The following is a 25,261-nucleotide window of genomic DNA, read 5'->3' as shown; positions in this document are numbered from 1 at the left end:
CCAGTTGGCGGTTGGACCAGAACTACATCATCAGCTTTCCCGAGTCACTGGCTTTCCTGCGTCTCCTGCAGGCCCACCGTAAATGCTGAGACTTAGCCTCCATGATCACATGCACCAGATACTGATAATACATTTCTCTCATACTCGCACACACATTTATGTATATGTATATGAGATATACATCTCCTATTGGTTCTGTTTCTCTGGAGAACCCTCACTAACACAGACTGAGCTCTAGAGGGGAGAAAACCAGGCCTGGTTTTGCTCACATTGCATCCCAGAGCCTGGTATAGCACCTGACACGTAGTGTGAGCGCAACAAATACTAATTAAGTAGATGAACAACTGAACTCTGTATATCTGGTAAAAAAGGCTGGCATTTCCAGCACCATGTAGCTGCAGGCCCTGCACAGAGGGCATTGGGGAGGAATAACTGTGATAAATGCAGCTGTCATTCACTGACTCCTGTGTCCCAGCAAGTGCTAGGGCCAGTGGTCCCAGTGGTCGGCAAACTCGTTAGTAACAGAGCCAAATATCAATTGTACAACAACTGAAATTTCTTTTGAGAGCCAAATTTTTAAACTTAAACTTCTTCTAACGCCACTTCTTCAAAATAGACTCACCCAGGCCGTGGTATTTCGTGGAAGAGCCACACTCAAGGGGCCAAAGAGCCGCATGTGGCTCTTGAGCTGCACTTTGCAACCACAGTGCTAGACGCTCACCCTATGATGACATTTCCCTTTCGTGGACAGCTGGCCTTATGATAACATTTCCTTTTCATGGACAGTCGGTCCTAGAGGCCACGCTTTTTATTTCTACTTTCCAATGAGGAACTTGGGGCTCAATAGGATTAAATAACTTGCCTGAGGTCACACAGCCACTGAGTGTCACAGCTGAGTTTTGATTCCAAAGCTGCTCTCTAAGAAGCCACAAACCCCTCCCTCCAGCCACTATTCTTTAAAAAAAAACAACAACATTGACATATATTTGACATATAACATTATACTAATTTCATGATTTGTTATATGTTTATAATGCAAAATAAACACCATAAGTCTAACACCCATCACCACACAGTTACCCATTGTTTGAGTGATGAAAACTTTTAAGATCTACTCTCTTAGCAACTTCCAAATATACCATAAGGTGTGACCACTTAGGCACCATTCCCAGACACCATTCTCGATTCTTTGTGTAGTCTCAGCCTCCTGCACAGGCCAGCAGGTCCCCGTAGCTCCTGCCAAGGTCTACCCAGAACCCGCCTGCCCCTCTCCACTTCCCTGCCCCACCCATGCTCACCTCCTGCCTGGACATGGCAACAACCCCCAGCGCCCTCCCCTTTCCGCCCCTCAGGTTCCCCTGCCCACAGCAAGACTGATCTTAAAACGTAATTCAGGTCATGTCACAACACTACTTGACAGGGCTCATGTCTTATTCATCTCCGCAGTCCACAGCCTGCAGCGGGTGTTTGTGGGATTGAATGTAAGGGCTCACCTTTATTGGAATACCCACCGTGGAGCTGACACCGAGTCAGGCGGACACTGGTATTTTCTTTGCTCCCAGCGTGTCTCCAGTAGGGAAGGAGATCGGCCCTCCCCTCCCGTGTGTCAGGGCCAGTAGCCCGCCCCCCCCCCCCAACCCCCTCAGCTCTGCGCCGGCCGGTGGCTACTCACATTTGGTGTGCCTGTCACACAGGGCCGACGCCCGCATGTCGCACAGCCGGATTGTCCCTTTGCTGCTGCTGTACACGAAGGTGTTGCAGTGATGGGGGTGGAACTCGGCCGCTGTGATCACCTCCGTGAGCTCCTCCATGTTGGCCGGCTTAATGTCCACGATGTCTGGAACCGAGAGTCAAGGAGCAGACGGGAGAGGAGGCAGCACCTCATGCAACTGTGCGAACAGGTACCACACTACACAGACTTCCATTTCTCCTTTTACAATGGTCTTTACAAAACTCGTCCCCTTCCAACTAAATAACCCAATTTATTGGAATCTTTACCCAGACTCCTGTGCTGTAAATAAAAGCTACGATAGACTCTAAATCCTCTTCTATGGAATCTCTGAGATCTTTAATATAATGATGATGCTGATGATGCTGATAGCTGCTTCCATTTATTGAGCACTGACTACACGTCAATCACTGTGCAAAGCACAGCAGGTACTTTATCTCCTTTTTTTCCCCTTTTCTTTAAAAAAAATATATTTTATTGACTTTTTACAGAGAGGAAGAAAGAGGGATAGAGAGTTAGAAAACATAGATGAGAGAGAATCATCTATCAGCTACCTCTTGCACAACCCCTACTGGGAATGTGTCCGCAACCAAGGTACATGCCCTTGACCAGAATCGAACCTGGGACCTTTCAATCCGCAGGCCAACACTCTATCCACTGAGCCAAACCGGTTTTGGCTCTCCTCACTTTTCTTATCCTCATTTCCCAGGGGGTGGAAATGGAGGCTCAGAGCATGTAAAGCAACTTGCTAAAGAGCGACAATTCTAGGATTTTACCCCAGGCGCAAACTTTTGTGTTCTTTAATAATTATGCAAAATTTCTCTTATTTAAGATACACAGGGGCTCAAGTCTCCATAAGCTGTGGTGTGCTTTAGAGCTTTCTCAGCACCAGAAAGAAGCCATCCAGTGGTATGGCGAGATAGTTTTAGCCTCCTATGGAATATACACCCTCAGTTTATCATTTTTAAAAAAATCTTTCTCAGGTTTTTACTTTCTGATCAAGAATTACTATACATTTATTCATGACCACATCCTTGTATACTTCAGTGAAACACTTGGCTTTCACTGATGAAGGTGAGTTAGAGAAACACCTTCAGTGGGGTGTCTGGCACGCATGACGTGTGGGTTTAGGTTGATCCCTTCATATTCTGACTGAGAGCTCAAGAGGGGACAGGGTGCAGGCTGGGAGGCACCGGGCTGGGGACCCAGCAGCTTCCTGCGAAGGAGCCAGCCTTGTGATGTGGATGCTGTTGTACAGGAAAGCAGAGCAAAAGCGATTCCTACTTTTCCTAGACCGGTGACCTTTGAGCCACCTTTGTGACCTTTGGCCCACCTCTCTATCCGTAGGTTGTATTTTTACATCACATTTTTTTCTTCAGGATCAACTTATACCTACTCACTTTTCCACCCAATGAGGTGCAAGTAAAAAAAAGAGAGAGAGAGAGAGAGAGAGAGAGAGAAACATGTATGTGAGAAAGAAACAAACATCGATCAGTTGTCTCCTGTACGCGCGCCAACCAGGACCAAACCTGCAACTTTTTGGTGAACAGGACAACGCTCCAACCAACTGAGCAACCCACCCAGGCAAGCTAGCTACATTTTTAATAGTTCACACGAAAATAAATGCCTAACAATTAAACTCAAACCGTTGATGTGTGCGAGCTTACGTATCTGGTTTTGGTAAACACTATGAAATTCACAAGCAATAGCTTGATACAGACTATTCTATTGGGCTGGCAGGGATGAAAGCCCTCTATGATTTTCCTGGTTAGTAGTATAGCCCCCTCCTCAGAGTGTAGATGAGGTGCAGGTCAATGCGCTGGTATTGTTATCCCAACACCAACCAAGGGCTCCTCTATTATCAAACATCACCTCTGCTCCTGCTACAACAGTTTCGCATGCCAATTTGTGGTAATGAGGGCTTTGTGGTTGGCTGTGTTTCTTCCCCTTCAGTTACCTCTTAGAAATCCTGTTGGGTTCTTTCTAAAATTAACTTGAGACTGAACTAATGTTATATTTTACTACATTTGCCCCCACCAAATCCAGGTGCAAGTATTACTTGTGTCTCCAAAGCATGTGTGTCCCCTGGATTCATAAAGTACTACCTTTCAACTCAACTGCTGCCAGAGTTATAGCTGTTATTTCCGTCAGCCCCACACCCTGGGGAGGGAGAGCCCGTGCCCCCCAGAACGAGGCCCCGAGCTGTAGCTCTGATGTTCTCCCCAGCCTGACCCATGCCCCGGGCTTGTGGCCACGGCAGGGGGTGCCGTGAGCTGAGGTCAGTGTTCAGCTGTTGTCAGAGTTGATCTCCCTCCAGAGCCTCCAGACCCCGCTGTGCCAGCGAGCAGGTTTCGCCTTTCCCAGAATAGGACAAGAAATCCTGCCATCAGCTTTCTCGACCTCTACAGGGGTAGCTCTGAACACAAGATGCACTGCAAAGGATCTTTGCTTTGCTGCGTGGGAGGGAAGGTGCCACATCCATGGTTATTTTTTCTCACCTAAAAATAAAGCCCCAGAGTTGGGATGTATGAAAATGAAGTGCTTAGACATATCTGGGAAGCCAACAACACCCACCACCATCAAGAGCACCCTCCTGGGAGGTGACCACTGAGTCAGCTGCCCCTGATTCCAGCTCCCAGTCCCGTCCTGGGCCATGATGTCTGCCCATCATCCCTCATCCTCGAGCATCTCCTTTGAGACTAGAGAGCTTGTTAGGGTCTGATTCTGTGGGGTTCAGGGGGTGAACCATAGTTCTCTGTTTAACAACCATGAAGGTAAGGATGAGGAGGAAGAGAATACCAGCCTGCAGTTAAAGATTATCAAGTGCTATGGACTGTTTCATTTAGCCTTCATCTCAGCCTTAGGAGGTCAGTACTATGACCAGGCCCATTTCCAGCTCAGGAAATAGTGCTGGAGGTAAATTACTCCGGGCCATGTGACCAACAGGGGCCAGAGCTGCATTTGAACCCAGGTTTGTCCAGTTCCAGAACCTGGTTCTGGACCACATGCCACCTCATCGTTGAGGAGTGGCCATCCCAGAGCCAGCCTTTCTGAGTGTGGTGAGTCTGGCTCTATTGGACTGCCCCCTGGCTAATCTGGGAGGGAGCTGATTTCTGCTTAGGGCCTGTGCTCTCTTCATTCACTGTCCACTTTGGGGGCCACATTTTTCAGAACCACAATTGGGACACAGCATCTGACCTAGGATTTTTGTGTCCTAAGATGTAATAATTTTTTATTTTTATTTTTTTTTGCCAGAAGTTGGGACAGAAACATGGTAAGGGATTTCCTGAATTGTTTATGAGGGAGAATTTGCTCAGTTCCAGAGATATTTGGGAGAAGGAGCCCAGTCACCAAAAATTCAATGGTAGGTCATCTTTCATATCTGTCCTCCTAGAAACCCTTACCCGATGGTAAAGGGGGACACACACCTTCGGTCTGTGTGGCTTTGCCCTTTGAGTTGGGGAGGAAGAAGAAAGGACACAAGCAATGCACAGCTCCCTGCATTATCTTGAACATGGGATGATGCATTTTGACAGTCAATTTTCTCCTCCCCATCGTCTAGAGCTCTCTATCCGAATTATTTCCCTGTTGTCCCAAAGAACTAAATGGCAAAAGCAAAACAGAGCATTGGCTTCACAGATGATACACAGAGCAGACAGCCAACAGATTGCTATTAAATTAACCCCGGGGCTTGACAGATCTGTTCTCCCTGACCCCAACTGCTTATGGCATCCCTTATTAATGCTGAGCTGGGGCAAATTGCCTCTGCTAACAAAAGGGGTTAATCTGCCACTCTGCTAGGACTCTGGAGGCAGCTCCGAGGACAGGAGGGGACACAGGCAGTTTGGCAGCTGAGCTCCGTGCTTGGAAGGCAGAAGGCGGGAAGGTGAGGGCACCGCTGTGCCAGGCAGTAGCCTAAAGCGTCATTTAAAATAATAATTGAAGACACCGGGAGGTCACTCCATAAGAGATCGGCTTAAAACAAGTAAGAAGCCAGAGCCATAAATTACTTCAGCGGTGGAGTGAGGGAATGGATAGGGTTATGGCAAGATGCTAAGGGGTAGCATGGGGCTATGCAAAAGTCATTTTCTTAATCCCGAATCTGGAGAAAGCTTTCTGTACAAAAGCCTATATTTGCAATACAACATTAAAAAAGATTGACAGCAACATACGTACACACACATACACACACACACACACACACACAATAGGGAAATATTAAGTAAATTTTGATTTATCTGACTAAATCATTTAATTCCAGGTCAGTTAAAAACGTAGTATAAAAAATTCTATCTGAGGTATGATCATAATGCCATTTAAAATGTATACTCTGAACATGATGAGTTGAAAGGTATGCTACCAGGTGTTAGTGACAGTTCTGAGTGGGTCTATGAATTTTTTCTTTTTAGTTTTCAGCTATTATTTCCATGATTTCTTTTAATTAGGTTGTAGTGTTTTAGAATAGAAAGTATATTTCCTGTGCTTATCCATCTGTATATCTATCTATATGTATATAATTTTAGGTTAGGAATGTTAGATACAAAATATATACAGTCTGTCCATAGCCAAGAGGGAGAGGGAGACAGAGAGGGAGAGGGAGACAGAGAGGGAGAGGGAGAGAGAAAGGAAGACAGTCAGGAAGGAAATATAGTTATATCTTATAGGGGAATTAGATTCCAAGGTAAGCATGTAAGTTACCCTTTAGTAACTCTAGCTTGTGTCCATTCATTCATTCATACATTCACTCCGCCCTCCACATATTCCATAAAAGTTCACAAAGAGCCGAAACCGGTTTGGCTCAGTGGACACAGCATCAGCCTGCAGACTGAAAGGTTCCAGGTTGGATTCCGGTCAAGGGCATGTACTACCTTGGTTGTGGACACATCCCCAGTAGGGGATGTACAAGAGGCAGCTGATCGATGATTCTCTCTCTCATCGATGTTTCTAACTCTCTATCCCTCTCTCTTCCTCTCTGTAAAAAATCAATAAAATATATTTTTAAAAAAAGTTCACAAAGAATCAGCCAATACTCTTCTGGGTGCAGAGACCACAGCCTAATACATGTAGCCTATATTCCAGTTGGGGACATGATCACTAAACAAGTTAAATAAATACCATATATAGTATATTAGATAGTAATAACTGCTAAACAGAAAAATAAAGCAGGGAAGAGTATATACGTGTGTGGGGGGACTGTGTGTGTATGTGGTGTGTGGTGTGTGATGTGTGTGTGTGTGTGTGTGTGTGTGTGTGTGTGTCCTAAATTAAACAGGAGAAGGCTTTCTGGATAAATCAAGAGTTAAAGTTGTACCTTTTATTTTCTTATTTCTCAGTTGAGTTAGCTAGAATTTAGTTAAAATTGTGATGTAAATTCCTATATGCATACCAAAATTAGGTGATGAGATTACAGGTCATTTTATAATCCCTACAGTAAGTATATATTATTAAATAAAGAAAATAAATATAAAAAAAGTAGTTTCCTTGGCTTAGAACAGTCCATGAGAGCTGGATACTGACACCAAAAGCCTCATTTTTATGGGGGAAAGTTCAAGATAATATTATGATAAATACCATGATTATAGCAAAATGGAGTCAGGAATTTGGATACAATTTTGATTTCAAATCTATTTTGCTCAGAGAACTTGGAAATTAATTTTATTTCTCCGGGTCTCTCTCTCTCTCTCTCCCTCTCTCTCTCTCTCTCTCTCTCTCTGGTGTTGCTTCTCTGGTTGAACCCTGATCATTATACCTACCCTCAAGATGACATGAGATATAATAACAGGGGTGGAGTTTTATATCTTGGCATTTTCAGTGCACATAGTAAATGCTCAGTAAATGTTTATGGATTTTACTTTAATTCCTTGTGACCTAGCAACCTTCTGTGGGGATATGTACAAATGCAGAAAACACACGGTATGTCAACAGGCTGAGATGCCAGGCCTGTAGAGTGTGAATCATTTAACCTGTGGTTTTCTTAGAAGAGAATGAAATCCAAACAACAAGGTGAGACCAGGGGGAGAGGAAATGTTCCAGGTACTAGTTACTGTCAGTGCCGCGCCTCCCCTCTGAGCCAGGCACTCTGCTAAGTATTTTACATGATCACCTCATTTAATCCTCACTACCACCTTACAAGATAGTGGTGGTATTGTCTCCATGAACTGATGTAGAAATTGAGGTTCAGAGAGATGTTAAACACCTGTCAATGTCACGCAGATCTTAGGAGACTAAGTTAGATGCAAACCCAAGTGAGTCTGCATTTCCAACTACTCAGCTATAGCGAGCTCCAAGGGAACCCAACAATCCCAAAAGAAGTCTGCATAGCCGAGTTCTTGTCCTTTTCCCTGACAACTCGAGGATCAAAGGGCTGGCCCGGTGGGGTTGGAGATGGGAGAAATCCCCAGTCTCATCAAGTCCTAGGTCTGGCCTCAGATATAGAGCATCAGCAGCCACAAAAGCACAGCACCAGGCCTGGGAAAAGCCACCAAAGCTGCATTGAACATGGGAAGGAGGGGCTGCTCTGGCACACACAGGCCACTGTGCTGGACGTGTCATTGGAAAAACTGCTCTCCTTTTATGCCGAAAGCCAGTCTGAGATTGACATGCACATTTATGGATAAAAGCACAGCAGCCACAAGGGAGAGAGATTTGTGCTAGGCCCTAGCTTCCCTCAAAGCCTGCCTGGCAGATTCTCACTGGATTAGAAAGGCCGCTGTCCATGGTACTAGGGAGTGACAGCTGAAAGCCACTAGTGGAGGTTACATGGTCTTTTGATCAGGGAACCAAACCACAAAGGGCCAGCTCGATTGATAAATAGAACTGATGCATAGGGCTGATCACACCAAGGTCAAAGATGCAATACTCCAGTTGGCTTCTCCCAGAGCAGTGGTCGGCAAACTCATTAGTCAACAGAGCCAAATATCAACAGTACAACGACTGAAATTTCTTTTGAGAGCCTAAAACTGACTTCTGGGCATGAGCCATGAAGTTTCAGTCACACTGTACGTGTGTGCCTGCGAATGGTATTTTGTGGAAGAGCCACACTCAAGGGGCCAAAGAGCCACATGTGGCTCACAAGCAGTGGTTTGCTGACCACTGTCCCAGAGAAATCCCTCTCATGCCCAGAGGCTGGACTTGTGCAGAACACTCAGTCTTGCTTGCACCATGTTCTACCTCACTCTGTGGCCTTGAGTCACAGTGGCCTTCTTAGAGTTCCTCCAACACACCGTGCTCCCTCCTGCCACAGGACCTTTGTACACGCTGAACCAATCTCTCCACACCTCTTTTCCAGGTTACCTCACACCCTTCCTCTTTCAGATCTCAATTCAGTAATCAGTTCCTCAGCAAAACCGCCTTTTATTCCCTAGTCTAAATTAGGTTTTTAAAAATACACTCATGGAACCATATTCTCTTTCTTCACAGGACTTATCTCAGTTTGTAGTTATAGATCCAATAGTCTGATTACTGGTTGCAAGTCATTCTGAAAGCAGACAGTTTTGTTTCTTTTCACTTGCATATCCCCATAACTTAGTGCAGTGCCTGGCACAAATTAGGTGCTCAGGGTACAGGTGTTGCGGTCAGTCTTTACTTGTACTCAACATGCATATATTCCATAGGTCTCATATTGGTCTAGGGAAGAGCCCAGTTTAACTCATTCTTAGTCCTGAGAAGAGAGTACAAGGATCCCAAGTATAATGTAGTTTTCATAAAGAAGCAATATATTTTTATAGCATTTTTTCTGTATGTTCCTAGAAAAATCACTTATCTAGAAATGAGTTATTATTGTCCTGATGTAGTTAACCCAGTAAGGCCAAAGTTTGACCACTTTAACCCAGAACCCGTTACGCAGGGACAGACTAGCTGTGGATGGAAAGGAAAGAATTCAAGACCAGGTATCATAAAGCTAAGGACGCCTCACTTTGATAAGGTGCTAACCACAGCAATCTTAACCTCAGAGGTCCTGTGAGCACCTGGTAACTAGGGTAGACTGAGCAACACCCTGCAAAGAGCACCCCACTGTGGAACCAAAGTCTAGAACTGAGAACTTGACCCAGATAATGAATTCAGCAGAACTCACCATTCCCACATTCAACTTTTCTTTTTTTCTGTCCTTTCAATAATAATTAGGATTGTGTTGGTCCCTGTTTATGGATCCTTTCTGAGCAAGGTGCTGCCCTAGGTATATCTGTATGTGTGTGTTCATATACACACAATCAATCAATCAATATTAAAAACACTCACAAAGTCTCACAATCCTGTTTGATAGACCTCCTCTCTACACGTCATGAAGTAGAGGGTTGAATAAGTGAAGCCACAGCCAGCAAGTAGTAGAGCTGGGTGAGAACTCTAGGCTTGTTGGACTTGAAGCCTGTGTTCTCAACCATAATTCTAATGTCACACCAAATGCTAGTCACTGGAAGTTAAGACTTAAAAACAAAAACAAAACACAACACAACACAACATATCACAAGATCACTTGTCTTACTTTTCACTTAATGATTTTCTTTACATAAACATCCTTTCTAATTATTTAAAGGATTTTTTTCAGTGCCTAGGAAATCATAGGCTTGATATTTGTATTTTATACTATTCATTATCATAAATTCATAATTACGAAGACAAAAATAGTCCACCTAGTGCTTAGATGACTGTGCCTACCACCTCCGTGGTACTCATGCCATGCTGTGGGAACCCGCATCACTCCCTCCTGAACCACCGGGCACTGGAGAAATGGTGCTAAATGACACAGGGTTTAATAAGGCCCGCCTGGTGGCTGATGTTTTCCCCAGGCTGTTTTGAAAGGTGGCCGCTTCCTACCCCAGAGGTGGCTGCACTTCAGTGACGATGAGCAAAACGGCCCTGGTTGGTACATTCTGCTCAGTGCTTAGGGTGGTCTGGTTGAAAACAACTACACAGATATCAGTGATCATCATTCTCATGATGACAATGATTATTTTACATATGGCTGCTTTAAGGGTGAATGACACAGTCTCATTTGTATGCTAGCATCTGGCAGGCTGCCTGACATCTGCAGAATATAACCTAAATTGTGCTATGAATATTTCCCCTTTGCATTCTCCCCAAGGCGTCTGTCTCCCAAAATGCCTCAAGAAACTTCCTTCCCCTTCAAGGCCTAGAGGCAAACTTCAGAAAACATGTCATCTAGACTGGGACAGCAGCAGCCCTGAGTGACAGCAGCTGAGCCTGAGCAGATTTCTGGCTCCTGGAATAGATGTAAAGGGAGAAAGGGAACTACCACCCACACTCATTTTATTAGCAGCTGCACTTCCAGGCAAAATCTGTAGGCAGGTTCTCACAGGCTCAGACAGTATGTGGAGTGGCTCTGTAAGCAGCAAACGCTGCCAGTCATGATCCTGATGGTCAGTTCTCAGTGTCTCCAATATCACCTCTACCTGCTTAAAACCACCCTCCTTGAAAAGCCTTGTGGAGCTACTGAACACTCTACTGTGGTGCAGACTAGATAGCTGCGTGCCAAAACCAGGTCTTTTTTTCTTACACACGTGTACCAGTAACCAAACTACATTTCCCAGCCTGCCTTGCAGTTAGAGGTAGCCATATGACTCACTTCTAGCTAATGGAATGCGCACTATTTTAGGTTGGCTCATAGGAGTCTCCCTAATGTGGTCTACCACAATCTTCTCCCTTTGCTGCCTTGATGCAGATAAAAATGATGATAAGATGGGAAGAAACCTGAATCTCTGAATTGGAAGAGTCAGTTTGGTGATGGGGATAATCAATATTGGACTTTATAAGAGAAATAATCTTTTATGTGTTTGAGCCATTATGAGGGTCTATTTTATATCAGACCATTCAAAGCTTTACTCTAATATCTTCTTAAAATAAAATTTCCATGTTAGATTTAATAATCAACTATTTACTAAATATCTCCACTTAGACCTATTAATACTTCAAACTTGACATGTTCAACCCAAATGGAATTTCCATATGTCAGAATGTACTAGGTACTGGGATATAGAAATGGGTCATATAAAGTCCCTTTCCTTATAGAATTTACATTCAAATGTGGGGAAATCCCAAATACACAAATAAGCAATTTCAAATAGTGATAAGTGCTATTGCGATAGCAGGGATAGAGGGGGGTTTGGGGACTACATGGGAACTGATGGAAATGCCTCTAAGGAGGTGGCATGAGATTGAAGCCTGAATGATGACACATAGTTAGCCATGTGAACTCTGGGAGAAGAATATTCTAGAAAGAGGGACAGCAAATGCAAAGCATGAAAGTAAAAACAAGGTGTATCCAGGAACAGAAAAAAGGTTAATTGACTGAAGCAGAGTGAATTAGCAAAGAGTGGTATAAGAGGATACCACAGAGGGGGGCGGAGTCCCGGATTGTGTGGCATCTTACTGTCCAAGGTAAAGAACATGGATATTATTCTGTGTCAGTGGGAAGCTATTAGAGTGTTTTAAGCAGGGGAGAAAGGATATCCAGATTACATGTTGAAAGGTCTCCCCTGTTATGGGAACAAGTATTTGTAACACAGCAAGAAAGAATGAGACCATATAGATGAGTGCAGTCACACAGGTGAGAAAACAATGGACTTTACTAGTGTGGCTGGTAGGAGTAGAGATGGGGAGAAAAGTGTTGATTTGAGATAAAATTTACAGGAAGAAAAGGTAGGGCTCAAGGGTAGATTGGGTTGGAGGTGGGAAGGCTAGTGAGTGAGAAAAATAATATTGACTCCTGCCGAAACCGGTCTGGCTCAGTGGACAGAGTGTAGGTCTGCAGACTAAAAGGTCCCAGGTTTGATTCTGGTCAAGGAAGGGCATGTACCTTGGTTGTGGGCACATCCCTGGTAGGGGGTGTGCAGGAGGCAGCTGATCGATGTTTCTCTCTCATCGATGTTTCTAGCTCTCTATCCTTCCTCCTTCCTCTCTGTAAAAAAAAAAAAAATCAATAAAATATATTTAAAAAAAAAGAAAAGAAAAGAATATTGACTCCTATATCAGTTGCTCAGCTGTTTGGGTGGAGAAACCATTAACTGAGATTGGGATTTCCAGTGAAGAGTCAGGTTTGTGGGGAGATGGCTCACATGACATGTACTGAATAAATGTCTGACTTGTATGATTAAACAGAGGGTCAACATAGTACAATAAAAATACTGGCTCAGACACTCAGCAACTTCTTTGACTTTTCTAAATTTTAACTAAACATGAGCTAATAACACTGACATTATGGGGTAGTCATATCAAATATGCCCTTGGTGGATGGAGATGGAAAGGAAGAGGAATGGGGACTTGAGGGTTGCAAATAAAAGTTTGGTTTTTGATCCAGATGCTGGTTACACAGGTATGTTCTGTCTGTGAAAATCCATCACGCTCTAATATTGTATGTGCACACCTACAAATGAGATTCTATGCAAAAAGTTCCCAGTGCAGTGCTTAGAACTCAATAAATGGCAGCTGCTATTATTTTCATTATTATGATATAATAAAAATCATGATGCAGCCGAAACCGGTTTGGCTCAGTGGTAGAGTGTTGGTCTGCGGACTGAAAGGTCCCGGGTTCGATTCCGGTCAAGGGCATGTACGTTGGTTGTGGGCACATCCCCGGTGTGGGGTGTGCAGGAGGCGGCTGGTCGATGTTTCTCTCTCATCGACATTTCTAGCTCTCTATCTCTCTCCCTTCCTCTATGTAAAAAATCAATAAAATATATTTAAAAAAAAATCATGATGCATACCTGTGGTCCATGCTGTCCAGACAGGGCACTGAAGAACACTTCAATTAAGAGGAAGAAAGCCTTACCTGAAGTCTAGGGACCTATCTTATAGTTGATCAAGTCACATCTAGTTTTAATTCAAGACACACACATGCATCTGTCTGAAGGAATTGATTCAGAGTTCCAATCCAGAGCTCATCCTGGCCCACAACTTGTAACTCAATGCTTCCCCAACATTGTTAGAATGAAAGAGCATCACAGATGCCAATGTAATTTAAAAGACGACAGTTTTCCACAAGTGCTAGGTGATTAGTTATGACAACTCCTTTCGTTCCACTTTTGCCCAAGCCTGCTCTTACCTGAATCCTCCTAACTCAAGCCAGTGGGTTATTGGCCCCAAGGAAAGGATACTAAAACTTTGATTGGTTATTTCAAAGTTCCATAGGTTAATCCTCAGGTCATCAGCTGACATGTAGGTTTCATAGTCGCTGTTGACTGATATGGAGTTGATGTGATATGTGTGTGCATTGGCAAATACTCTTCGCGGGGTGGCCTCCACCATCAGGTCCATGGGTCTGAGGACAGGCACCTGGGATACAAGAGAAATACATCCTTTTAGGACCAATGCTTTGCATGAGGAAAAGAGCAAGCATGTCATGTCCTTTATGTTCACACATAAAACCATAAGCACATCAGGAAGAGTCCCAAGAGAAGGAGGCCTAAATCATGCGGTTCCTGTTCCCTTCTGTTCCTTTTAGTTTTACTCTTTTCTAAAAAAAAAAAAAAGTCACCATCACTTAGGCCAGAGAGGTTAGGTAATTTATGTGAAGTCACACAGCTAGTGCTCATGCTGGCCCTCCTTGACTCTGGAGCCTAAGACCTTATTCACTCCATATTCTAGGCCCTGGAAGAATGCACTTGGGACACGGGAGACAAAATAGACATGTTGAGCCAGTGATTTGTGCTGTGATGGAGGTCAGTAGGCACTGTCCAGGCAATGTTGGTCAGACAGGTACTGTGTCAACCTGGGGAGGTCAAGGGAGCTGTCAAAAAGGAGAGACTATCAAACAAGGCAGGGCCTGAAGGGTTTGTGGGAATCTACCAGGCAGAAGTGGGATGGCGAGGAGAGAGAGCTGTGCAAAAAAGAGAGGGTTCAGCCTGTGCAAAATCTCTGAGGGGAGAGTGCAAAGTACATATGGGTAAATGTGCGACTCCTTGTGTCTGGGCCTGGGAGTTAGTGATTAATTATTCGCTCAATGAATATTCACTAAATCACTGCTTTGTATCAGACATGAAGGAAACCGGAGTTGGTAAGGGGGTGGAGAATAGACGGTGTGCTAGTTGAGGTGGGGTGGTCATGGCAGGCCTCTCAGGGGTTGGTATTTGAGTAGAGGCCTGAATGAAGTAAGGGAGGGAGCCATGTTGCTCTCTAGGGCAGAGCATTCCAGTCAGAGGAAACAGCAAGTGCAAAAGCCCTGAGGTAGGAGCATGCTTAGAGTTTAGGCAAAACAGCGAGAGAAGTGAGGAAAGTAGGATCCTGGTAGGAGGAGATGTGGGATCACAGTCAGGGCTGGGTCACAGGTGTTATTGGGAATATAAGGAAGGCTCACGGAGTCGCCGGTAGTTGTCCATTACTCACTCCCCTTCCTGTTAAGGCATTCCCTCCTTGTCCTCTCTCTCTTACCTCTCCACTCCTTCTGTCTCTCCCCACCCCTTTCATTCTCCTCCTTCAGCTTCTTTCTCATTATGTTTGCTATCTCCCCTCCTGGGAAATCCAAGATCATCTTTCACTTCCCAGATCCTATTTACTAACAAAATGAATGTTGCTGTCACATGGCTTATTGGGTGACCACGCTGGCGATTCTTCACAATCTTCCACAGCAGCTACCTGGGTGTCGGCCGTGGGTCAGAGAAACCCCCTTCAGAGACACAGTGAAAGCTGAGCTGCATCCTGGATGCCCCCGAGGCCCCCACTTTAGACCATGTCTGTGAAAACGCACAGCGCGGAGAGGCTAGAGGTGAGGATTCCAGCGCCTTCCCGCACTGACTCTTCATAGAGGAAAAACAACAGCTGTGTTTACCATGGCAACCTCCAGCACCCCAGTTAAGTCCACAGACTCCAGGCAAGACTCTGGGAGAGGGAAGATGGCATGGGCAGCTTATACACCCCATCAACGGCCCTAAACGAAGAACAGGCAGAGAGGCTAGAAAGTTCCAGAGTCCAGCCTCACTTCACGTTTGCCATCTTGCCCTTCCTGGGCTTCCTTCAATGAACATCCTTCATGACTCTCCAATGACAATTACTGTGGTTTGGGATCAAGCCAATAGCTAAATAGCACCAGACTTCATTGTCAAGGAAGAGGGAGTGAGTCACCTTGAAAATGCGGCCAACATCGGGTCCGGCTTGTTAATATCCCTGTTCCAAAGCAACTCGGCGCAGTGGTAGGTACACAGCAGCCCTTTCAAACAGGCATCTGTGATGACGTCCTAAGAACCATCTGAAACAGTTTTAAAGGAAACTTCCCCCATTTCTAACTTCCGTACATGTTCTTTCCTAAAAGCAAATCATCTGAGATACCCACAGACTAGGTTCTTCTCCCTGTTGCAAAAGAAATAAGACCGACCCTCACCCATCCTGAACTTTACTGGGGTGCACTGTCCAAGATATACTTTTGGGAGGGACGACTGGCCGGTACCATCAATCAAGGCCCCATAAATGCCCCTACCCCTAGCTCATTATAATATGAAATTCTAATAGTTTTACTTATGCTTAATCATTACTTATCGGAATTATATATCAATATTATTTCAGTGAATTGTGCTCTATTAATTTAAAGACAATTATACCCACAAGAAAATTTTAATCTCTTATAGTCATATGTACATGGGAGGAAATTCTATTTGTTGTTAAAAATGATCAAAAAAGCTTTAAATTTTTTTTTGGGAGAATGTACAGTGGAAATGCATGTTTAAAGAAGAAAAAGGAGGACTATAAAGTTCTTTTAAATAATTTGTTCACATATTTTTTTTATGGATATTGGTGGGTATCCAGTTATGCTGGTACTTAAATATCTTTGCATGCATTCAAAGGGGATATAACAGTTTTATTCCCAACAGCCTATGCTTAACATACTCCCGAAACCACATTCTCTGTAACTACTTAGCATCACAATGGAAATGCTTATTTGTCTATATAAAAAATGCTCAGGAAAGTACATGGCTTTTCGAATTTCTAGGGGGTACACAGGTACCACATGCGAAGTTGTGGTGGTGTAAGAGAATTTTTGGAGCCAGCAGAGCAGGGCTTGCATCCTGGCTGGAGCATTTATTGGCCATATGGCCTCGGGGTATGTCTTGCCCTTTCTCCATGTCAGTGTTCCCTTCTGCTATGTTAGAGAGAGCAACTCTCTCGGTAGCTTTGCTGAGAAAATTGAGCACAGGGCCTGACACACACCACCTAACAAAGAAACATTTATGGAGAACTTTGTGCCAGAATGATGCTAGCACTTTACCATGTTACTGAATCTTCACAATGACCTCAAGAGGAAGGTACAGATACTGTTCCTACTTTACAGATGTGAATCCTGAAGCAATGAAGGTCATGAAACTTGCTCAAGGTCATACAGCCCCTAAGCCGTGGAACTGCCCTGGAACTTGGCCATCTGGCTCCAGCCCCTATGATAACTGTTATTAGAATTTTTTACCATTAACTTCTAATTATGGAGAAATAGTCCCTTTTGAGAGATTGCCTAGGGAAGATTTTTTTCCGATTTTTTCTATTGGCTATGCTACGGCATCCCTTCCATCCAACCAAGGCATTCTGTCATGATTATAGAACTTAGCAGTAAGTTCTATGACAGAATCTCTAACATAGCATCCCAACATTGTATCCCTCAGGAAAAGGGCTAGAATGATTGGTCACTGGGTAGCAATTAGCTACATTGAGAAAAACACACACACACACACACACACACACACACACACACACACACACACACAAAGCAAGCTGCTGGCTTTTCTGGTTAGGAAAATAGCTCCTGTCCACACTGTCATGAAAACCTTGAACAATATGGTTGTTCATCCAATTATCAAACCAACCTGGGGGGCAGAGTCTGGCGTTACGTGTACCCATTATTAAAGGGTAATTCAGTGTAACAAACCAAATCGAGTATGTACAAAGGCTGTCAAATAAAATAAACCACTAACAAATTCAATTACGTCCCATCTTCAGTGGGAAGAATGCCAGTCATTTTTCATTTTTAAAAATATGCGTCTTCATTCCATTTTTTTTTTTTTTAAGCAAGCATTTCAAGGCCTCGTGCTGGCCGTACTGAGGTTGAGTTTTCAGAGGCACACCACTCAGGTCCTGGGGTGTTTACTCTTGGGGGATTAATGAAGCATCAGGGAATTAACAAGCATCAAAAAAACATGTTCCCTCCACGGATCAATGGTGGATGGAGTTCAAAAAAGCAGGAGTGATAGGTTGGCTCCAGCCTCCTGCAACACATCGGAGCCGTTGTGTGCGGAGGGAAGCTGCCACTCAGCAGCACCACGCCAACACACCCGGAAAGCCAGTCCAAATCGCAGACCTTTCACACTTCCCCGATCACACCCTTCCCCAGCCTCAATACGCCCCTGGTTCCTTCTGCAGCTGCCTTTGTCACAGAGACCGGAATAAGCCCAAGAGGAAAAGCCCCTTCAGACCAAGTGAGGCTTTGTGCTTCAGGCTCTTAAATACCTCACGATGATATTCTTTCATTCGACAAACATTTATGAAGGGCCAATCGCTGCACTAGAGGGCACATTGCAGAGGGAGCCAAACAGATGAGCGGTGGCACTTACAGTCTCATGGGGAGGAAAGGCATGCATGTCTCAAGGTGGATATATTGCTAGAGACGTTCAGTGATGCTATAAAGAGAGGCAGGTACTTGCTTCAGTAAAGGAAAAGGTATTGTTTCGTTTGAAAAGGGAGGGGCTCTAATTGACGTTGGGTACTTTGTTGTGGAAGAAGTGACAACTCACCTTTGCAATCCTCTAAATCGGTGGTGTTTAAAGGGGGAAGGAGGAGAAAGGGAGTTTTGCCATGTGACAGTCTGGAGATATTTTTTGGTTGGTACAGCTAGGGGTATGCATCTGGGATCTAGTGGGTAGAGGTCAAAGATGATGCTAAATGTCCTATGATGTACAGGACAGCCCTCAGCAACAAAGAATTATCCAGCCTAAAATTAATATCAACAGTTCTGAGGTTGAGAAACCCAGTTTGTCTAAATCTAGGGTGGGTAAGAGAAACCTAGTATTAACTTGCACAAAAGGTAGCAAAAAGTGCCAGTTCTTCACCATAAAGATGATCTGGATTTAAAGTATATACATACATATACACAAACATACATACATACATACATATATACACTAGAAGGCTGATGTACGAAGATTGGTGCTAGAATGGGCTTTCCTTTCCCTGGCTGCCAGCACCCCTTTCCACTCAGGACCAGCCCCTTTCCACTCAGGACCTGGAGCCGCCTCTTTCTGATCCTGCCCAGCCTTCCCACACTGCCCAGAGGCCCTGAGAGACTGGGGTGGGGCAGAACGCCTGGCGATGACGCAAGTGTCCTGCCCCATCACTCTGCACCTGTGTATGCAAATTAACTGCCACCTTTGTTGGGTTAATTTGCATACCACTCCTGATTGGCTGGTGGCATAGCGGAGGTAAGGTCAATTTACATGCTTGTTTATTATTAGGTAAGATACATAGAAAGGGAGAGGTAGCGGGAAGGGAGACAGAGATAGAGTCTTACCCCTTATTTCCAGCTACAAGAACAACACACTATCCATAACAACTGCCTGGGGAATGGGTTTATATTTTAAAAACCCAGTACAACATGATTTTTATGGCAGACTAACAATTTCATGCTCTGTGTTTTTGACTTCTTTTGGCCTCTCCATGGAAAGGAGAGAAAAAAAGGCCTTCTCCTCAGAAGACAAACTTGCCATCTAATTAGCAGCCCATGCAGCAGCCTGAAATTCTGCCAGCTTTATCTTATTTTTTCTCCCAGACACTTCCATTTTCTGCCAACTTTGTTATTTCTCAAAACGTGTTTCCCTGTTCACTGCCTTTCCTGTTATTTCCCTTGATGTTTCATATTATGTGATTCCACAGGAAAAAAGGATTCATCTTAAAACATACCAGTAGAGGAAAATTTTGAGTAATTCTTGTAGGTGGGGAAGGTCGGGGTTGGGGGGTGGGGGAGAGGAATGGAAAGAGACAGTGGTTTAATTTTTGATTAGCTCGGTTAGGATTAATCACAAAATTGTTTGTGTTTTGTTTTTCAACTGCTATTGATGAAAGCATTTCTAAAATCTGTCTGCACACATTTTCCTATTAGGGATTAGGATAAATATCACTGAAAATTTGGTGACCTCAGGACAAGCATATGGCATTGTGTCATTTTTCACTGTGGAACATACAGAATCAAGAAGATAAATGTAGCCCTAGCTGGTTTGGCTCAGTGGATAGAGAATCAGCTGACTGAAGGATCACAGGTTAGATTCCAGTCAAGGGCACACGCTTGTGTTGTGGGCTTGATCCCCAGTGGGGGGTGTGCAGGAGGCAGAGGATCAATGACTCCGCATCATTGATGTTTCTATCTCTCTCTCCCTCTCCCTTCCTCCCTGAAATCAATAAAAATATATTTAAAAACAGAAGATAAATATAAAGTTGCTATCAAATTCAAGAATAGTAGAGATGGAAATTTCCTAGGGAGACATTACAAGAAAAAGGTGTCGATGCATACAAAGATGTATCTATCTCTAAGAACCTTGAAACATGGCCCTTATTAGATACCAATAAAGCTATATCCATAGCTAAATGGTGTCAGTTCTGCCTCCCACCAACAGATGGCAGTAGTGATTACTACTATCACTCTGATTTAGGATCAAATTGACATAAGATTGACCTTTCAGAATTGCTTGGTCTGGCTCCCATCCTTGAATGCCCATTAGAATCAAATGTGGCCTCTTATTAAAAACTGTTGCTGGGCCCCACCACTGCTCTGTTGAGTCAGAATGCCTGTGAGGTGCTACTCAAGTACTGGTACTATATTGAAAGCCCCCTAGATGACCAAGAGCCAAGGCTGGAAGCCAAAGGATCTGAGGGGGCAAAGGGAGGGCTTTCATACAGCTCTTTACAGTGGTTATCCTTTGGAGTATGAGATTATACGAGTTTAAACTTATTTTTATAGTTCTGTAGTGATTGAGGTTTTTATGTTATGCCACTCATAAAACTAGATTAAAAATAAACATAAAAGGGAAATCTTTTATGGATGATGAAAGTGACAGAAAAAGGATTTCTATTTATAATATATAAAGAGTTCCTAAGAATTGATAAAAAGACAACTCAATAAAAATATGGGTAAAGGATATAAACAAAAAATTTAAAGAAAGCGAAAAGCAAATGACCAGGAAATATGTAGAAATATCTCCAACCTTATTTGTCGTCAAGGAGATACAAGTTATTTTAAATCTTAATTTTACAGAAGATTAATTTTATTAATCTTTTCATCTTTTTAAAAATATATTTTTTTGATTTTTTACAGAGAGGAAGAGAGAGCTAGAAACATCAATGAGAGAATATCATTGATCAGCTGCCTCTTACACCCCCCCCACTGGGGATGTGCCCACAACCAAGGCACATGCCCTTGACCGGAATCGAACCCAGTACCCTTGAGTCCGAAGACTGACGCTCTATCCACTGAGCCAAACCAGTTTCGGCAATCTTTTCATCTTTACTTATTAAAAATCGACTATAAACCAGTCACTGTTCTAAGTCTTTTGTAATCATTTATTTTAATACAACAATTTGATAATAGGTACTTACATTATACCTCTTTTTACAAATGAGGATAACTGAGACACACAACAGTTATGGGTCTTAGCTTAAAGTCACAGAGCTAGTGTTTGCTGGAGCTAAGATGGGTCCTTGTGTATTCTAGACAAGAGTGTCCTTACCCATCATTACACTGCTACCTTCTCAGTAGTATCCCTGTTTGGAATGGGCAGAATTTACAATGACTAATTAACACCCTATCCTGGATGGCTATGGGCACTTGCTCATGGGAGTATGAATCACAGAAAGATTTTCAGAAGGCAGTCTGGAAGTAGCTATTAAAACCAGATAACATAGACATCTTTTAATTAAGCAAATCCTATGTTAATAGAAACTATCCCACAAAAATAACACATAAGTTTTCGATAACACATGTTTGAGAACATTCACTGCAGCATTGCTAGTTACAATTGAACTAGAGCAAAACCTGGAAACAACCTGAATATCTTATCAATAGGGGAATGACTTAGTAAGTTATAATGTGCCCATACTTGAGAATATCTGCAGCTATTTCAAAGAAGATGAATTGACCTGGAGGGATGTTGATATGACTGAGCAGATAAATGTGTATAGTATGACTTCAATTTTGTATAAATAAAACAAGTCATAGTCCTCCGTTAATATTATGTCTGGGATCCCCGGGTGGTCACTGACTGCATCTGTCTCTCATCCTTGTGTAGCTGCAGCTTCCATACCCAGGGAAGTGTGGGATGATGTCTGTATCCTTGCTCTCTATCGATAGTCAAGCATATGGCATTATCTATCTCTTTAATCCTCACAACCTCCATGAAGCAGGAAGCTTAAGTGATGGTGAACTCATTTATCAGATGAGAACATCAAGACACAGGTCTTTTTCTTCCATTGTACCACCCAACACTGCTATTTAAAGCCCACCTCCTTATCCTGGTGTGACCAGAAAAGGATCACGTGACTCCCAGAGTAATCTCATTAGCTTCTGGCTATTTAAAGGGAACATGCAGAGAATGGAGGCAGGTGCAGGTGGGGACTGAAGGACTGAGAGTTAAGTGAAACGATAAGCAAAACAAAGGGAGAGGATAGAGAGAAGATTTCACTGGAGGTTAGGAGGAAAATGAGCTCTTTTTTAAAAAACAGAAGGAGAATGTAAGTGGCGAAGAAGGAAGCCAAGCTGCCGGAGCTTGGCAGAAGGTCACTTATTGATCGACAAGGAAGAATGTGCCAAAGAGAAAGGCATAGAGCAGGAAGATTGTTTGCTGCTGTTTTCACAATGGGAGACTTCCAAGGAGGCAAGGGATGTAAATTTCCCAGGGGAAGAAGAGTGTGAAATAAGATTCTTATCTTCAAGTACTCAAAAGACAAAGTACCGTGTTTTATTTATTAATTATTATTATTATTATTATTATTATTATTAAAGCACTGGTTTTGATGTTGAACTAGGATCAAACCCACCATGGCCCTCGATACTGTCAGATATCTGAAGCTGTTTGGGGTTTAGGAAATTGGGACTAAATATTCCCAGATCTCATGACAGGGTTTCTGTGGAAAGGAGGAGAGTCTAGATTTGGGGGTAAAGGACTAGCTTCCCAGCAAGGATTCTGCTGGAGTGTGTGTGGGTCAATGCCTCAACAAGCATAGAAAAGTAAGCAGAGTTGGTCCATTCCAGGTGATAGTTACATTATCCATCTTGGCAGGGGAAACTGCAGGCAGAAACTGAGATAAGTCAGGACAGCCAGGGAAAACAGAAACCATATTATGGTTCAGAAGGTAAACAAATAGAGATGGCAGACTAGCCTCCCTTCCTGCGTAAGCAGCAGCAGTTTGGAGTGTTCCTTCAACACTTTCTTGTGAATCTCCAAGTCTTTGGAGGACTCGGGACTCCAGTCTCTTCCCAACTATTTTTCCTTCATGAGAACTCTCTCTTTAAAACGACATTCTGTTCAAGATATATTTATAGGAGTATGCAAATTTATTGGGTTGTGAATTATAGAATATGAGACAAACCCAGATCTTGAGTTATAACACCAAATAGAGGGTCATTTTTGTTTTTTTCTTAAATATACTGAATTTGATTTTAGAGGGAGAGAGAGAGAAAGGAGGGAGAGAGAGGGAGGGAGGGAGGGAGGGAGGGGGAGAGAGAGAGAGAGAGAAAGAGAGAGAGAGAGAGAGAGAGAGAGAGAGAGAGAGAGAGAGAGAGAGAGAGAGAGAATGAATCATTCGTTTGTTGTTCCACTTAGTTATGCATTCATTGGTTGATTCTTGTATGTGCCCTGACCTGGGATCGAACCCACAACCTTAGTGTATTAGGACGATGCTTTAACCCAGTGGTCGGCAAACTCATTAGTCAACAGAGCCAAATATCAACAGTACAAAGATTGAAATTTCTTTTGAGAGCCTAATTTTTTAAACTTAAACTTCTAACACCACTTCTTCAAAATAGACTAGCCCAGGTAGTGGTATTTTGTGGAAGAGCCACACTCAAGGGACCAACGAGCCGCATGTGGCTCGAGAGCTGCAGTTTGCCGAACACTGCTTTAACCAACTGAGCTACCCAGCCAAGGTGGCATTTTCATTTTTTAAGGCTTCGGACTTAGGCAAGCTTAGTTTATAGACTGCCCGGAGCGTCGCTCTCTCAGCATACACGGTACATGCAAATGCTGCTGCTCATCCCTTTTTCCTTCTTCCCCAGCAGGGACCGCTGCCAATAACGCTCATCTGCCTGAGTTATGGCCTTTCCCTTCGGATAATCAGTGAGAATTATGCAAAGGCACAGAGTTGCTATCAGACAGAAATAGAGAGCAGGCTAATTTCACCTGATAATTTGGCCGGGCACACCGTTTTGCCAGGATCTCTCTCACCACAGATGCTGGCAGGATGGTTTCCATAGAAAAGCAGTCCAATTAAAGGGGGGGTTTCTGGAAAGTCAATTTTAGTGTCCAATGGTGGATCTGCACTTGCGAATGTCAGCCAGGTTAACAATGAGCTTGTGCTGGAGGACAAAAGCAGGACTTTTTTCTTAGTGGTGAACAGAGAGGAGAAAATATCGAGAGAACTTTTTTGGTTGTTTTAATTTAAGGGAAGTGACCTACTTGGATGGTTTTTCTTCAGTGCTAACAGAAAATAAAGACAGAAGGTCTAACATCTGACAGTGGATCCTTTAATCTAGGCAGGGAATTCTGCATTTTTGGTGACGAATGGTTGGAGGTGGAGGCGGAGAATCTATAGGGAGATCTGCAACCAGGAGTCCAGAGTCAGTTTTTAATGATTTTCCAGGCAACTATTTTATTGATTTTTTTACAGAGAGGAAGGGAGAGGGATAGAGAGTTAGAAACATCGATGAGAAAGACACATCTATCAGCTGCCTCCTACATACCCCCTCCTGGGGATGTGCCCGTAACCAAGGAACATGCCCTTGACCAGGAATTGAACCTGGGACCCTTCAGTCCGCAGGCCGATGCTCTATCCACTGAGCCAAACCGGCTAGGGCTCCAGGCAACTGTTAATGCTATCATCCCAGAGCCACATGAGACTTGGCCATAGCTTCTTCCCTCTGCAGGAGCTACTACTAATTATATAACTTCTTAGATCAGTGAGAATGTGAGAGTTCACTGTCTTTCAACAGGCATTGCAGGGTAGGAACACACTTCAATTTATCCAGAGATACTCAAATTGATGATCTATTTTCAGTATCTCCTTATCTATACTTATAGAATTTTATTAAGAACTAGAGACCTGGTGCATGAATTCATGCAATGGTGGGGTCTGGCTGGCTTGCCCCAATAGGGGCCTATCAGGCTGGGCCGGCCAGGGGGAGGGGACACAGGCAGTTGGTGGGCTGGCCCTGCCCCCCCCAGTTGAATTCCCGATTGAGGGGACAATTTGCATATTAGCTTTTTATTATATAGGATCATTCATGGGAATTTCCTTTAGGTCAGAAATGTGAACTCATTCAAGTTACAAGTCGTCATAGAACTC

At 43.6% G+C, this 25,261-nt stretch overlaps 1 protein-coding gene across 5 annotated transcripts in view; it reads right to left on the bottom strand.

The window, feature by feature from the left end:
- Positions 1–25,261, bottom strand: part of PPP2R2B (protein phosphatase 2 regulatory subunit Bbeta) — a 352,055-nt gene that overhangs the window by 27,792 nt on the left and 299,002 nt on the right. For all 5 annotated transcript variants that reach the window (XM_084883166.1, XM_084883167.1, XM_084883170.1 and 2 more), the window contains 2 exons: positions 13,840–14,017; positions 1,673–1,837 (listed from right to left, as the gene is read on the bottom strand). In XM_084883166.1, the coding sequence (XP_084739292.1) occupies positions 1,673–1,837; positions 13,840–14,017 (343 nt within the window). The remainder of the gene's footprint in view (positions 1–1,672; positions 1,838–13,839; positions 14,018–25,261) is intronic.

The sequence above is a fragment of the Pipistrellus hanaki genome (assembly GCF_964339955.1).
Source record: "Pipistrellus hanaki genome assembly, chromosome: 5".
Taxonomy (NCBI): Eukaryota; Metazoa; Chordata; class Mammalia; order Chiroptera; family Vespertilionidae; genus Pipistrellus; species Pipistrellus hanaki.
Note: the sequence above shows the minus strand (reverse complement) of the source record. Positions and strands in the feature narration are given on the sequence as shown.